General features: G+C 40.0%; 1 protein-coding gene across 4 annotated transcripts in view; it reads left to right on the top strand.

The window, feature by feature from the left end:
• Positions 1-16,803, top strand: part of LOC126237506 (monocarboxylate transporter 14-like) — a 314,416-nt gene that overhangs the window by 203,347 nt on the left and 94,266 nt on the right. For all 4 annotated transcript variants that reach the window (XM_049947665.1, XM_049947664.1, XM_049947666.1 and 1 more), the window contains exons 2-3: positions 6,342-7,332; positions 8,821-9,469. In XM_049947665.1, coding sequence (XP_049803622.1) covers positions 6,704-7,332; positions 8,821-9,469 — 1,278 coding nt within the window. In that variant the 5' untranslated portion in view covers positions 6,342-6,703. The remainder of the gene's footprint in view (positions 1-6,341; positions 7,333-8,820; positions 9,470-16,803) is intronic.

Genomic DNA, 16,803 nt, shown 5'->3' with positions numbered 1-16,803 from the left:
GCTCGATGGAATCCCTGTCAGTGTCTGTATACCATTTTTTCCACTGATTTAGCCCTTTTGTTAACTTTAATCGCCTATGGATTTCTTGAACAAAAAACCCTGCCTAATAGTGGGGAAAAAAGCACAGGTCACACCTATGTACAAGAACAACAGCAGAAGTGATCCTCAAAGCTACCATCCAGTATCTTTGAAATCAATTTGTTGTAGGATCTTAGAACATATTCTGAGTTCAAGCATAGTGAGGTATCTGTAACACAATTACCTTCTCCATACCAACCAGAATGGATTCCAAAAATGTCGATCATATAAAACCTGACTTGCATTTTTCTCATATGATACACAGAAAGCCATGGATCAAGACAATCGGGTAGATTCAATATTTCTTGATTTCTGGGGAAAAAGAAAACATGACTCAGTACAACACCTACGGTTCCTTTAAAAAATGATTATATGGGGTATCAAGTGAAATTTGTGACTGGATTGAAATATTTTGGTCGAGAGGATGCAACAAATTATCTTGGATAGAAAATCATGGATAGTTGTTGATGTAACTTTGGGTGTACCCACGGAAGTGTGTTGGATCCATTGCTGAGCCTCAGAACTTTTCACAGATGACACATTTATCTACAATGAAGTACATTCTGAAAATTGCACAGATATTCAGTCAGATTTGGTAGTCTTTCAAAGTGGTGCACAAATTGACAGTTTGCTTTAAATATTCAAAAGTGTAAAATTGTGCAATTCATCAATTCATAAAGAAAGAAAAAAAAAAATCCTGTCACTACAGTATCATCATGTCAGTTGGAATTGGCAAATACGTACAAGTACCCGGGTGTAACACTTTGTAGGACATGAAATGGAATGTTGATGTAGTCCATCGTGGGTGGAGCAGATAGCACAGGTTTCGTTGTAGAATACTAGGGAAATGCAATCAGTCTACAGAGGAGACTGCTTAAGATTCATTTGTGTGACAAATCCAGGAATGTAGTTAATGTGGGGGACTGACAGGGGTATGGAATGTATATAGAGAAGAGCAGCCTGGAAGGTCACAGGTTTGTCTGACTTGTTGGAGAATGTTGCAGAGATGTTGAAGTACTAAAATGGCACACAGTTGTACATAGATGTAAACTGTCCCGACAAAGCCTACTTAACAAAGTTTCAAGAACCGACCTTAACCAATGGTTCTACAAATATACTACTACCCTCCTACAAGTCACTTCATACGGATCATGAGGACAAGATTGTGTTATTTACAGCACACACAGAGGCATTTTTCCAGTATTCCGTAAGTGAGTGGAACAGGGCAGGGGAACCTTATGATTAGTTCTATGGGACATAAGGTACCCTCTGCCATGCACTTCAGTGGTCTGTAGAGTATAGATGTAGATGTAGAATGCTTTATAATGCAGAGTGGTATGAAATAAAATGCTTTGCTATGGAGGGTTCTATTATAGGAGATTTGCTGTTGTCATTCTCCAATTTGTAGGACCTTATTGATTATGAACAATCACTGGAAGGAACCACATATATTAAAAATAGGCAGTTGTGCATGCAAAGTGATTTAAAATGGAACGACGACATAAAACTACTTACGGGTAAAGAAAATGTCAGACTAAGATTTGTTGAAAGGATCTTCAGGAAGTGTAGTCCCATGACAAAAGGGGTAGGTCTAGGTTACAAAACCTTTCAACCAATTGCTTGCCGGTTTGGAGTCCACACCATATAGCACTGAAAGAGGAAACAGGGAAGATCCAAAGAAGTGCTGCAAGTTCTGTCCCAGTTTCATGTTGTAAGTGTGGAGTCAGGGAGGTGCTCTGCCAACTCTAGTGGCAGACGCTACAAGGGAGGTGAATCATGGTGTGGTTTACTGTTAAAATTCTTAGAACATAAGTTTATAGAAGAGTCAGCCAATATATTGCTCCCTTCAGTGTATATCTCTCAAAAAGAGAGTGAATGTAAAATTAGAGATATTAGAGGTCACACAAAGGGTTTACCAACATTTATTCTTCACTTGGACGGTTTTGGACTGGAACAGAAAAAGGGACGGTAACAGTAGTACACAAAGTACACTCCACTATACTCCATAATACAGCTTGTGGTGTATCTACGTAGGTGATAGCATACTCGACAAATTATTAGAAATTGCGTGAGTTTAAGATAGTGTCTGAACAGTTTGCAGGCTTTGCAATAAATGATCCTGTGCACAAGCAGGGTCAGTGCATTGGCAAATTATACACTATTGAATTTTTTTTTTTTTTAAACCTGCATTTGTGATGCAGCAGTACGCACCACTTATAATGTTTATATATGACAACTTTTCGGTGCGTATCATTCATTAGTTACGTCTACATTAAAATAGTGGAAATCTAACAATGGAAAATCCAGGATGGAATGTAGCAATATTAGAGAAGGAAAGTTGCTGGAGATGCTGAGTCGCAGATAGGCTCAACAAACATATTCTCACAATTATAGCTTTTGGCCATTAAGGCCTTTGTCAACAACATCAATAACCCCCCGCCCCACACACACACACACACACACACACACACACACACACACTTGGGTGCTAGCTTCTATCTTCTGCATCCCTCATCACTGTTGAAAGTGTATGCATTCATGATACGTGTCATCACAGAGGAAATGTTCCTCCCTGTTAGGAAACTGTATCTGTAATGAACATGTATGCCATATTGAAACTGTGCTGTAGTTTGACTACAACAAAATGTTGTGGCTGTGAGCTGTTAAGCACATTTAGTATATGTTATGGCTTGACTGAATGTTTTACCTTTTCACTGTCTCCCTTAAGTACCATTTAGTCACCACAGGGATTCAACCACAATGATGGAGGACTAGCACTGTGGGGCAAAAGGTGTAATTGATATAATTCGGCCCAAAATAACATTGTGTTGAAGTTAAATTTACAGTGTTTTCCTTTCTCTCTGTGTATGAAGTCTTAACAGTGAGACAGAAGATCCTCTGCAGACCTTGGAGGGTATGAGAGAAAAGTGACAAGTTGAAATTTGTCAGTCCATGAGACATGCACCTGTTATGTAATTGGTAGTGCACTACCTCCGAAAGTTTTGAGTTCTGCTCAAATCCTAGTATGGAAAAAATAAAATATAAATAAGTAAAATAAGTCATAAATTATTCAGAGTTCAAGTAAATGAGACAGACAGGGATGGAAGACATATCTCTACTATTCTCGAGAATGTAAGCCTTAGGTGTGACAAGTTTCGCTATTCCAGCAATGTTATGGTGCTGATTGCTACAAATTATGCACCACTACTCGAAAACAGTACTTTCCCTGTACCTCAGTCAAAACAACAAAGTGATTGACAGCCAAGCGTGGTAGTGGTCGATGTTGTTGGTTTATATTTGTGTGCTGTATTAGCGGCCGATTGTCTTGTTCTGGTTACATTCATGCATAGTGTGTTTACGTGCAGTGTTGAATTTGCTTTGAAGAGTAGTAATGGTCTTAAAACTTCTCTGCACACTATTGCAACTAGTATAGGACATCCATACTGCAAAATAGAGGTGTGAGCTTATAATGCCGAGAAATGGAGAAATTGTAAGGGAAATGTTGAAAGGAAACTATATTATTTTAAGACAAGGGGAAGACAAAGATGATAAATAACTTGAGAAAAAGCATTGCAAAGTTGGGAATAAACATCAGGGGGAAAAGCAACTGAAGCTCTGTTGATGATACAAAAGACTGACTTACAGTGACATCCATTAATTAAATTGGTGTTCATGCAATGGTATGAATAACATTTGTGTTCCGTGACTATCTTGATTCCGTGACTATCTTGATTCCGTGACTATCTTGATTCCGTGACTATCTTGATTCCGTGACTATCTTGATTCCGTGACTATCTTGATTCCGTGACTATCTTGATTCCGTGACTATCTTGATTCCGTGACTATCTTGATTCCGTGACTATCTTGATTCCGTGACTATCTTGATTCCGTGACTATCTTGATTCCGTGACTATCTTGATTCCGTGACTATCTGACTTGAAGTAAAATTTTGAGACACTGTCAGTAGAACATAACCCTCTGGAGGAATAGTCAGAAAATTTAAAATTTCAAAATTTACCTTTTATATCAAGCAAAAATTATTATTTCAGAATTATTTTACCATTGGCATAGGTTCATTACATTGTGAAATTGCCATGAGGTGTGATACACTAAGTTACGGTGCTGCATTTCATCAGTGGGATGTTGGAAGTGTTTAGGTGCTGCATACTGCTTTCATAATAGCTCAGTGACAGTCGGTGCTGCTCAGCATTGATGCTTCAGTGGCCAAATCTGCACATTGCATATGTGCTGGGGACAAAATTGGGAAATTAGTAGCCCAAAGTTGCAATAATTGCTGTGCTGAAGATTAGCACCCACTTCCATAGACCATCTGAACATTATCTAAGTGTACTTTGTGATGGTGGCTATAACTTCATTTTGGCAATGATTATTGGAATATTTGCTTTTAGCACCTGCCAGTAAATTTATGGACTATAATTAGGTGTGCATGAGATACTTACCGTCTCTAACTAGACCTTCAGGACGATGGCTGGCATCAGTGGACAGTGTGTGACCTCCAGTAATCTGTGGCAATAGTTGGTTAAAATTGACACTACATTCTACAGATGTAGAGCCATCACCACCTCAATGAGAACACACACACATACACACACACACACTCACACACACACACACATATATATATATATATATATATATATATATATATATATATATATATATATATATATATATATATATAAAGATGATGTGACTTACCAAACGAAAGTGCTGGCAGGTCTTTAAATATGTCTGCTTGTGTCTGTATATGTGTGGATGGATATGTGTGTGTGTGTGCGAGTGTATACCTGTCCTTTTTTCCCCCTAAGGTAAGTCTTTCCGCTCCCGGGATTGGAATGACTCCTTACCCTCTCCCTTAAAACCCACTTTCTTTCGTCTTTCCCTCTCTTTCCTGATGAAGCAACCGTTGGTTGCGAAAGCTTGAATTTTGTGTGTTTGTTTGTGTGTCTATCAACATGCCAGTGCTTTCGTTTGGTAAGTTACATCATCTTTGTTTTTAGATATATTTTTCCCACGTGGAATGTTTCCCTCTATTTTTATATATTTTTATTCGGGGAGGGGGGTGGGGAGTCGTTCTGGTCCTGGGAGTGGGGGGACTTGCCTGGGGGGGGGGGGAAGAAGGTCGGGTATACACTCGCGCGCACGCACATACACACACGTGTCCATCCACACATATACGGACACAGGCAGACATATTCAAGGACGAAGAGTTTGGGCAAAGAAGAGTTTGCCGAAACTCTGCCTTTACAAATGTCTGCTTGTGTCTGTATATGTGTGTGTGTGTGTGTGTGTGTGTGTGTGTGTGTGTGTGTGTGTGTGTGTGTGCGCGCGCGAGTGTATACTCGACCTTTTTTCCCTCCTAAGGTGAGTCTTTCCGCTCCCGGGATTGGAATGACTCCTTACCCTCTCCCTTAAAACCCACATCCTTTCGTCTTTCCCTCTCCTTCCCTCTTTCCTGATGAGGCAACAGTTTGTTGCGAAAGCTTGAATTTTGTGTGTGTGTTTGTGTTTGTTTGTGTGTCTATCGACCTGCCAGCACTTTCGTTCGGTAAGTCACATCATCTTTGTTTTTAGATATATTTTTCCCACGTGGAATGTTTCCCTCTATTATATATATCTATTTTGCGTTTCTTCTTATGGTACAGAACTTGCTTAACTTTTGGTTTTGTAATGTTAGGTAGTCAGTTCATCAGCCGTTCTATGTGACACCAATGGAAAGGCAATTTTTATTTGCGTTACAGATTCTTACATTTTCAGTTACTAATGCAACCTTGAGTAAGCATGTTGTGCTATTTAATTTAAGGACACTTCTGTGTTCCAGCAATGATTGAGGGTCTGTGTAACTATATTTTGAAAGTAGTTCCATCGGCAAATCTGGCTTATTCCATGTTCAGTCCTTACCGTCTGTAGATGAACTTGAATTAAATATTGCTGTGCTACACCAATTTGTGCCAGTTATGGAAAACCATTGACATAAAATCACACTTTAATAAGAACTAAAATTATTTTTTCTGTTGACACTGGGTGTTGGATAAAACAAGCCTCTATTCAGGCTGAGTCCATACAAATTGCAAAAATAAATCCAAGAATTTCTTCTGTAACACTAGTGGAATGCCATGTGACCACACATGGAGGAAACCTGGTGAAGAGTTACAATGTTCGTAATTATACTACTTTGTGTAAGCATTTACACGTTAGTTTAAAAATTTCACAGTTTAATGAAGATTGCTTTGTTCTTGCAGGTGTTGCCATTCAGACACACACCGCATGGTGGCCACCAAAACTGTGAATTGCTCGCCTCACGTGCTCCTTGGACCACGCCAGTGGTCCTTTATGTGCTCTTGGCCACAGTTATTGGGCAAATGTTATCCTATTACGAAGTTACTGCAGGGCTGGCCCAGACAATGGACAGAAATGGTGTTCAAAATCCCTCTAAATTGACTTGGTGCTCCAATGGTGGAAACATTAGGGAATGGATTTAAACAAGAACATAGAATTACCATGATGCTACAAGTTACCAATAACTGATCTTATTTATTTGCTATTTCAAAATTCCTTATTTTTAGTGCATTGAGAAATAAGTGTACAAACAACCCGCTTCGTTATGGTGACTCCACCATCAGAGGAAACACCTACAGATGCATCACACCAGAAACGGTTGTCAGTGGATTTGTCATTGCCAGCCCGTTGCCATGGTGTAGATATTGCTTTCGATGTGAGAGAAATAATTCCTCGTGACAAACTAAAACAGGAATTTAATGGTAAACTGGCTCAATATGGCAACTTTCCAGATTTCAAAAACGATTGTAGAAATTCTTACCCATCTCAAGTGTCAGATACATCTCCAATCTTGGAGCCCATCTCCACCATTTCGTTACACACTGACCAGAAAGCAATCAGTGACGTAGCAAATTGTGCTGTTAAATTTGAAGAAGGTACAAAAACATCAGCAGACAAAAATTCAGAAAAGGATAGCATCTGCAGCAGTAGCCCCTCCAGCAAGGATCATTCAGAGAAGACCAAAGTGCCGGATGGAGGTTGGGGCTGGGTGGTTGTGATTGCATCACTTGTCATCAGCATGATTGCTGATGGTGTAAGTTTCTCCTTTGGGTTATTATTCATACAGTTGCTGGATCATTTTGGTGAGAGCAAGAGCAAAACATCTTGGATTGGAAGTCTGTTCATGGCAGTCCCACTTTTATCTGGACCGGTTGGAAGTGCTTTGGTAGACAGGTGAGCACAAATAAATTTCTTGAATATTGTTGGTACTATTCAGATATTATTTTCATCTCAATATTAATAGATTTTGAACAGTTAAAACACCTGGATCAGAATAACAGTGACAGCTAGTTGTTTATGGGACAGCTACCGTGGCAGCAACAGTGTGTTCCTACCTCCTTCTGTCCCATGCACAGTAACGTCATTGCTCTGCTATCTCAGCTGCAAGTTAAGTCAGTCATTGACAACAGTTGCGATTCATTACGTAATTGTTGTTTTGTTCTTGCATGCTTTGCTTTTGTGTGATATTTTTGTACTATAGAGTGTATGAAACTACCTACAAAATTTCTTTAGAAAGTGATAAGACCTGCAAAGTAAACTCAGTACGACACATTAACAGAAAACATATGAACGTGCTCAGTATGGAACTGCACAGCTGCTGCTACCGGAGCAATATTGCTCTTGCATGCTACGGCGAACCATAATCGTCTCCTGCCACCCTTTTCTGTGCTTATGTCAGTCATTCATTATTCTGATCCTGTTATAGTGTAAATATTTAATCTGAAATGTATGTGTGTGGAACTTAAATGTCTTAAAAGAAAGACCCCAGATGAATATCATCTAGAGAGTAATGACAGAAATTAATTGCGAGACTGGCAGTGTGTTTGTTATATTGAATAATTTGTAGTCAGTTCTGGCATTAATTTGCCGGTATCTTCTCACTACTCAGTACATTTTGTTCCCATCTCTCAGAAGAAGCTTTGATTTTTAACATCCACTTAACAGTGTGGTCAAATCTATGTTTAATTCTGTTGGAATTCTGTGGCATTTGCTAATTTTGGAAAAAAGTAGCTCTTTTTCAGGGAATGTTATTTAAAAGTTTTCATCCGACATGGCAGCTATCACCACTTATTCTCTAGTTCTTTCACAGGAGCTGCAGAAAAGGCAATCATATGCCAAATTGTTAAATGTTACTGTATGGTTTTGGAAGACAATTGTAGACTCATTAACAGTTAAGGAAAGAACAAAAAAAGTCTTAAATAAATGGAATTGTAGCTTGTTTTTGTGTAATAGTAATAATGAAATAATGTTTGGGAGGAGGTCAGGAGGGATATGTTATTTTTGTTGAGTGTTATTCTCTCAGCTTCTCCAGTGCCAATGTAGGAATTCAATGTAGCAGACTGCAATTATTGCTTTTTGATTTCTAAATGTTTCTTAATTTCAGCCTTTGTAACCTTTCATTTTTTTAAATTCTTGAAAGAGGACATTTGGCTGCCTGAACTTAGAGTTCATTTTACTGTTTTTCCTCTGAAGCAAGTGACTTAAGATACTTGCAGAAGCCCTTTCAGTTACAAAATTTGTCTAATTTTGCTGGAAGTATGTTGTAAAAAATATTTTTATAGACTAAATAAACTTACTTTTAATAACAGTAACAATACATTTTCTTATTCTGACAATTCCAATAATTTGTAAAATGTTTCTCATTGGCTGTTAACTTTTTAGGTATGGCTGCCGTTGGATGACCATTATAGGAGGCATTGTTTCTGGCATAGGTCTTACATTGAGTGCGTTTGCTGATTCTGTGGAAATGTTGTACATTACATTTGGTCTGATTGCTGGCTTGGGATTAGGACTGTGTTACGTGACAGCAATTGTTAGCATTGCTTACTGGTTTGATAAGAAGAGGACTTTGGCGACTGGTCTGGGCTCATGTGGCACTGGAATTGGTACCTTCATCTATGCACCAATGACGACTTACTTTATTGAAGAGTATGGATGGCGTGGGACGACGTTGCTCCTAGCTGGTACATTCTTCAACATGTGTGTATGTGGAGCACTGATGCGTGATCCAGATTGGTTGGTGCTTGAGCAGAGAAAGCAAGCCACAAGCCACTTGTACAAATCTGGACGAGCATCTTCAAGTTGTGCCTCTGTATCTGGCCGATCAGATAATGCTGGTGACTTCCCGGGTGTAGATGGGATCCGCAAAATGCTCTCAAGTGGCCATTCGCCAGAATATGTGCTGACGACATTAGCTGCTAATTTGCAGGACACAGACTTACCCCCAGGAGAATCGGAGGTGGATGGTACAAAAACTCCAGCTTATAGTTCAGTTGTAAATCTCCCCACATTCATTCATAGAAGTGAGAAGGTATGTACTGAAACACTAATATGCAATCTTTCAAAAAATTGCCATAGTCGATAGGTTGCATGTGAACATGGAATAAATTCTTGTTACAAGGGCTAGTGCCATAATAATGGTGTTATTGGTTGTGTTAAAACATCCAATTAGCGTTTTAACTGAAAGAGACAATTCACCATCATTATGTTTTAGAAATGACTTGAATTAGTGTACCAGAGAATTGTCGGAAAAACAGTATTAAAATTTAATAATTATAGAGATATCTTTCTACAATGTACAATCATGTGTGGTTATTTCACAAGTTTTCATCTTCTTAAAACATAACTTTGTGGGACAAGTATTTAGTTCTGCATATAACTTTATTTAAAAGTGTAGCTGTACCAACTGTATAGGAGAAAAATATTGGCAGAGGGAGCCAGGGGTTTCTGTTTTCGTAAGTTGTGCGATATCACTCTATAGAATGAAATTTAATGTGACATGCTGAGAATCCATTGAACATGTTTCGAAAGTTGATACCATATCAGTGAATGTTGAGTCTGTGTTTTGCGCTGCTCTAATAGAATGAGCTGCATTTTTACATTGTAAAGCAGCTACATTTTGATATTAAAATGGTTACACATTTTTAAAAATTACTTGCCATAAAAAACAAACACGTAATTCTGAAGAATTTTTGTAGTTAGAAACACACATAATCCATGGCGCCGCCCCCCCCACCCCCCCTCCCACACTCACTCACTCACTCACTCACTTTCTGGGGAAAATAAAATAATACTTTCGCAGAAAGAAAGGCTATTGGGCTGCTAACATGTAGAATTTAAGGGGAGAAAGAAAGAATGAGAATGTTTAATACTGTCACCACATAAATACAGTAGAACCCCGCTTTTACGTTCCCAGAATTAACATTTTCCCATTGTTTATGACATTTTTTATCGGTCCCGACAAATTTCCTATGCCCACAATATTAATTTGCTCTGATTTTGCGTCAACATATTTATAATTTTCCCACGATTTACGCATTACGAAAAAATGTTTGTGGAGAAAATATGATGCTGGCATAATGTTGGCTGTCCAGTACGGTAGTGTTTACAAATATTATGTGGTTAAGTTTCTTGACACCAGGGCACTTGATTCAGCGGATTTTAATGGGTAAACAAGTAAAAGTTGTAACAATTTGTGCTGTATCTCCCGCCGCTGCCAAGCTCTGTGGCGTGGTGGCTGATGGGAGTATATAACGAGGTTCGTTCGAATGAAGATATCATGACCAATTACAAACATTTCCAAACTGTCTCTACTGCACAAATGCAGTTTCGTGATTGTTGTGATCATTGTGACACCTTTGTCAAACCGTATTTAGCGGTTTCGGCATGTGGCCACGTGGAGCACTAGTTGACACGGTCATTAACTTTGTGTTGCTGAAATGTTTTTAGCGTAAACACAGCGCTGGTTATGTATTGTATTCATGTGTTCCAAGAATTTTTTCTTGTTGTCAAGTGCAGTATTTGCTATTTTTTGTGATGTTACATAAACCAACAATGTGATAGATTGTGTGTGTGTGTGTGTGTGTGTGTGTGTGTGTGTGCTTCTACATAACTGATGAGGCACAGTACCTGGTAACCTTAAAAGTCGAGTACAGTGCAAGAGACGCAGAATAACACATATTTAAACACAATACAAAATACTTATTTACATATTTGCACTTGACAATGAGAAAAAAATTCCCAAAACACATCGTGCTAAGCATGAAAAAATACATAACTAGTGCAGTATTTCATTTAAATAATGCATGACAGATGCAGGCTTTCCAAAAACATTGATTATGAGGCTTGAAATTAAAAATTCTCGAAACGCGTCGTTAAGCATGACAAAATACGTAACCAGTGCAGTATTTCATTATTTAAATAATAAATGGGAGCTTCAAGCTTTCCAAAAACATCAATTATGTTGTTTGAAATTAAGTCAAACGTTTCCACTTCCCAGACAGTTATCAATTCCAGTTACATCAGCAGTTTTTATTAGCTAATAGACCTTTATTAGATGATAAAAAAGTCACTGACAAATCTTTTGATGCCTGCTATGTACATACATCATACATAAAGTGCAAGGGGGTTGTTTATGGTGTCTGTAGAAAATAATTCTTATATTTACTATTTATTCTTGGATAGCTGATCAGTCGTGGATATGTCCTCTCTGGGCTTAACAAAAGTGCCATAAGCTCATGGAAATGATTTGTTCTGGTGTATTGTGCTTGCCAATATAAATTAAATTGTCTGTGGCTATGCAGCATTTCTTGAACAGCTCTTCCATTGTATGTCAACCCATAAGTGTTTGCTTCAGTCAATCATATCTGCAGAACTTATGCAAAATAACAATTGGACTGCTAACATGATTAACCAGAGGTATGTCACATATGTAACTTCACTAATCAAAAATAGCCTTTGGCTAGCTCAGTTGTTAGCAGTTGATTGAATTTTACATTGCTCATATATTGATGAGCTCTTCTATACGAGACCTCACTTACACATGTGGTGTACTCATAAATTTATGACCATGTGCCTGCATTTCTGCCATCTTTCTGTAGTTCAAATGTTCTCCATATCAGACTCCAAAGGCTATCCTCAGATGCTACAATAGAGAATAGAAAAGCTTAAATTAATACCTAAAACAAGTGCAATTATTTTTGGTAGACCTCTACTGGTAAAGTTAGGAAAGTGGTACTAAAATGCACATGGTTCTTACCTGTGGATGGTATTTGATGAATAAGAGTTCATGCATTCTTAACTAAATATAAAATCAGAAATCAGGAAATTATGACATACAACCATGTATACTTTCCTTTCCCCACTCTTTGCACTAGTTGCATGTGTCCTTATAAAAAAAATCTCAGCAGTTTTACTGACAGTTACAAGAATATTTCATTCAGTTATTCACAAATTGTGAAAGTAAATACATGTCATTAAAACAGTAAAATCTATTTAGGACAAAATGAGGCCTTTTGAAGTAAGAATAGCAATCTTTATGGTGTATTTTTTGGTCGTGGTGATGCTGTGCTTCAGGCTGCTAGATGTGTACACCACTGCACATAGGACGATCAGGACAGTTTCTTATTGCAGCTCCCTGACACTCTTCTTCCAGCTGCACAGTGTTCATATTGGGTGGGTAGATGTTAGGAAGCGCAGACGTGACCCAGACAGCACAGTGTGGCACTCGTTCACAAGGTGGCTCGTGACCAGCTGGAGGATGTGTGCAGGAATCGGCAACTAACTTGACTAAGTAAATTGTTACAGATGTTAAAATAGGCATTAGGTACAAACACAGTTCATACATTGAGGAGTTTATCCAGTTCTTTGTGTTACATGGTGTAAATCTCCAGTTGTTCTAAAAGGTTGTGGAGGAGGAAGAGGGGACGACAATGACGACTTGGGTTAAGGCTCCTCAAGTGCCCCTGCAGGTGCCAGATCCCCTCACACATTTGGATTCTTAACTGATGTTTGTGGATGTGATTCCCTCCCCGCTGGTGGCGGGCAGTGAGCCTCTAGCGTGGCTCGTGACTCATGTGTAACCTGCTTCAGTCAGGGTCATTCGGTGGAATTGTAATGGGTACTACTATCACCTCATGGACCACCACCACCTTATTTCCTCTTCACCAGTTTTCATTGCTCTCCAGAAAAACATTTCACTGATGACCATTCTCCTATGCTCTGTGGTTATTGTGTGTTCTGTTGAAACTGTGTTGGTCCCTAGAGGGCATCTGGAGGGTCTGTACTTTTCATACAGATGGCGTCAGTGATTGGATTCCCCTTCATACCTTGTTGGAGGCAGTAGTGGTGCAGGTGCAAACAAGCTTAATGTTACCTTTTAAATGTTTACATACCTCCAAGTGGGCTACTTATGTTGAATTGACTACATAAATCCAACAGCTTTTCTCCCATTTCTCCTGCTTGGGGACTTAAACACACACCACTGCGTGTGGCAGAGTACCACTTTGTCTGAGAGGGGCCTTCTAATTTACCAACGAGCCATCCCTCTTACGCCGTCTCAACTCCATCCATCATCAGGGGTTACGTCTTGCGACCGGAGCATTCTATACTAGTCCCGTCGAGAGTCTTTATGCTGAAGCTGCCGAATTACCATTGACCTACTGGCGCGACATACTGCTTTGTCGGTATGCCTGCCGGCTGTTGTCAATGCCCGACCACCCCTCTTATCAGTCCTTCTTCGACGATTCTCTCGACCGTCAGTATAGGTTGTATGTGTCTGCCCTGCTACCCCCTGGAGTCCACTTTCATCGCCTGCTTCGACAAATGGATTTTGCCCTCCCTACCACCTTCAAAGAGGGTGAGAGCCCGACACCATCTTGGCTCCAGGCTCCGGTTCACATTCATCGTGACCTCAGCACGCCCCCGAAGGAGGGTACTCCGGATGCAGTGTATTGCTCACAGTTTGTCGAACTTCGTGTGCGACTCTCCAGTAACACCTTTATTTACACTGATGGCTCCAAAACTGACGATGGTGTCGGCTGTGCCTTTGTCGTCGGGGACGTCACCTTTAAATACCGGCTCCTCAACCAGTGTTTCAGCTTTACGGCTGAGCTTTTTGCTCTCTATCAGCCCGTACAGTATGTCTACTGCCATCGCCATTTTCCGTGTGTACTCTGCTCTGATTCACTCAGTGCTCTTCAGAGCCTTGGAGCTCCATATTCAGTCCACCCCTTGGTGCAATGGATCCAGCAATCCCTCCATTATTTTGCTGCTGATGGCTCTCCTGTTAGCTTTATGTGGGTTCCAGGCCATGTAGGAGTGCCTGGGAATGAAGCTGCGGCCAAGGCTGCAGTCCTCCTGCCTCGGCCAGCCTCCCTTTGTGTCCCATCGTCTGACATTAGTGGGGTTGTTTGTAAGAGGTTTGTGTAATTATGGTGGGATACTTGGTCGTCACTTCAAGAAAATAAGCTCCTGGCCATAAAACCGTTCCCAACAGCTTGGACAAACTCCTCCTGACCATCTTGGCGAGAGGAGGTCATTTTGGTCAGGTTGCGGATTGGGCATTGCCGGTTTAGGCACCGCTACCTGCTATCCGGTAACCCCGCCCCGCAGTGCCCTTGTGGTCATGCATTGACAGTGCGCCAGGTTTTATTGTCGTGTCCCCGTTTTAATCAATCTCGTGTTTTCCTGTCTCTGCCATCTGCCTTACAGGAAATTTTAGCTGATGACGCTCGAGCAGCTGCTAGTGTTCTTCGTTTTATTACTTTGACGGACTTGTCCAAAGACATCTAACTCTTTTAATTATTTTATCTGCGTCTTTGTAAGAACTTTCTGGTGCCCCACCCCCCGTTTTACCAGATTATATGTGCACTTAACATTTGTGACTGGGCGCTAATGACCTTAGTAGTAGTAGTTGTTGTTGTTGTTCTGGTCTTCAGTCCTGAGACTGGTTTGATGCAGCTCTCCATGCTACTCTATCCTGTGCAAGCTTCTTCATCTCCCAGTACCTACTGCAACCTACATCCTTCTGAATCTGCTTAGTGTATTCATCTCTTGGTCTCCCTCTACGATTTTTTCCCTCCACGCTGCCCTCCAATGCTAAATTTGTGATCCCTTGGTGCCTCAAAACATGTCCTACCAACCGATCCCTTCTTCTAGTCAAGTTGTGCCACAAACTTCTCTTCTCCCCAATCCTATTTAATACCTCCTCATTAGTTACATGATCTACCCACCTTACCTTCAGCATTCTTCTGTAGCACCACATTTCGAAAGCTTCTATTCTCTTCTTGTCCAAACTGGTTATCGTCCATGTTTCACTTCCATACATGGCTACACTCCATACAAATACCTTCAGAAACGACTTCCTGACCCTTAAATCTATACTCGATGTTAACAAATTTCTCTTCTTCAGAAACGATTTCCTTGCCATTGCCAGTCTACATTTTATATCCTCTCTACTTGGACCATCATCAGTTATTTTACTCCCTAAATAGCAAAACTCCTTTACTATTTTAAGTGTCTCATTTCCTAATCTAATCCCCTCAGCATCACCCGATTTAATTTGACTACATTCCATTATCCTCGTTTTGCTTTTGTTGATGTTCATCTTATATCCTCCTTTCAAGACACTGTCCATTCCATTCAACTGCTCTTCCAAGTCCTTTGCTGTCTCTGACAGAATTACAATGTCATCAGCGAACCTCAAAGTTTTTACTTCTTCTCCATGAATTTTAATACCTACTCCGAATTTTTGTTTTGTTTCCTTTACTGCTTGCTCAATATACAGATTGAATAACATCGGGGAGAGGCTACAACCCTGTCTCACTCCTTTCCCAACCACTGCTTCCCTTTCATGCCCCTCGACTCTTATAACTGCCATCTGGTTTCTGTACAAATTGTAAATAGCCTTTCGCTCCCTGTATTTTACCCCTGCCACCTTCAGAATTTGAAAGAGAGTATTCCAGTTAACGTTGTCAAAAGCTTTCTCTAAGTCTACAAATGCTAGAAACGTAGGTTTGCCTTTTCTTAATCTTTCTTCTAAGATAAGTCGTAAGGTTAGTATTGCCTCACGTGTTCCAACATTTCTATGGAATCCAAACTGATCTTCCCCGAGGTCCGCTCCTACCAGTTTTTCCATTCGTCTGTAAAGAATTCGCGTTAGTATTTTGCAGCTGTGATTTATTAAACTGATAGTTCGGTAATTTTCACATCTGTCAACACCTGCTTTCTTTGGTATTGGAATTATTATATTCTTCTTGAAGTCTGTGGGTATTTCGCCTGTCTCATACATCTTGCTCACCAGATGGTAGAGTTTTGTCATGACTGGCTCTCCCAAGGCCATCAGTAGTTCTAATGGAATGTTGTCTACTCCCGGGGCCTTGTTTCGACTCAGGTCTTTCAGTGCTCTGTCAAACTCCTCACGCAGTATCTTATCTCCCTTTTCATCTTCATCTACATCCTCTTCCATTTCCATAATACTGTCCTCAAGTACATCGCCCTTGTATAAACCCTCTATATACTCCTTCCACCTTTCTGCCTTCCCTTCTTTGCTTAGAACTGGGTTTCCATCTGAGCTCTTGATATTCATACAAGTGGTTCTCTTCTCTCCAAAGGTCTCTTTAATTTTCCTGTAGGCAGTATCTACCTTACCCCTAGTGAGACAAGCCTCTACATCCTTACATTTGTCCTCTAGCCATTCCTGCTTAGCCATTTTGCACTTTCTGTCGATCTCATTTTTGAGACGTTTGTATTCCCTTTTGCCTGCTTCATTTACTGCATTTTTATATTTTCTCCTTTCATCAATTAAATTCAATATTTCTTCTGTTACCCAAGGATTTCTATTAGCCCTCGTCTTTTTACCTACTT

This window comes from Schistocerca nitens, chromosome 2, assembly GCF_023898315.1.
Source record: "Schistocerca nitens isolate TAMUIC-IGC-003100 chromosome 2, iqSchNite1.1, whole genome shotgun sequence".
Classification (NCBI taxonomy): domain Eukaryota; kingdom Metazoa; phylum Arthropoda; class Insecta; order Orthoptera; family Acrididae; genus Schistocerca; species Schistocerca nitens.
This window is presented reverse-complemented; position numbering and strand designations above follow the sequence as displayed.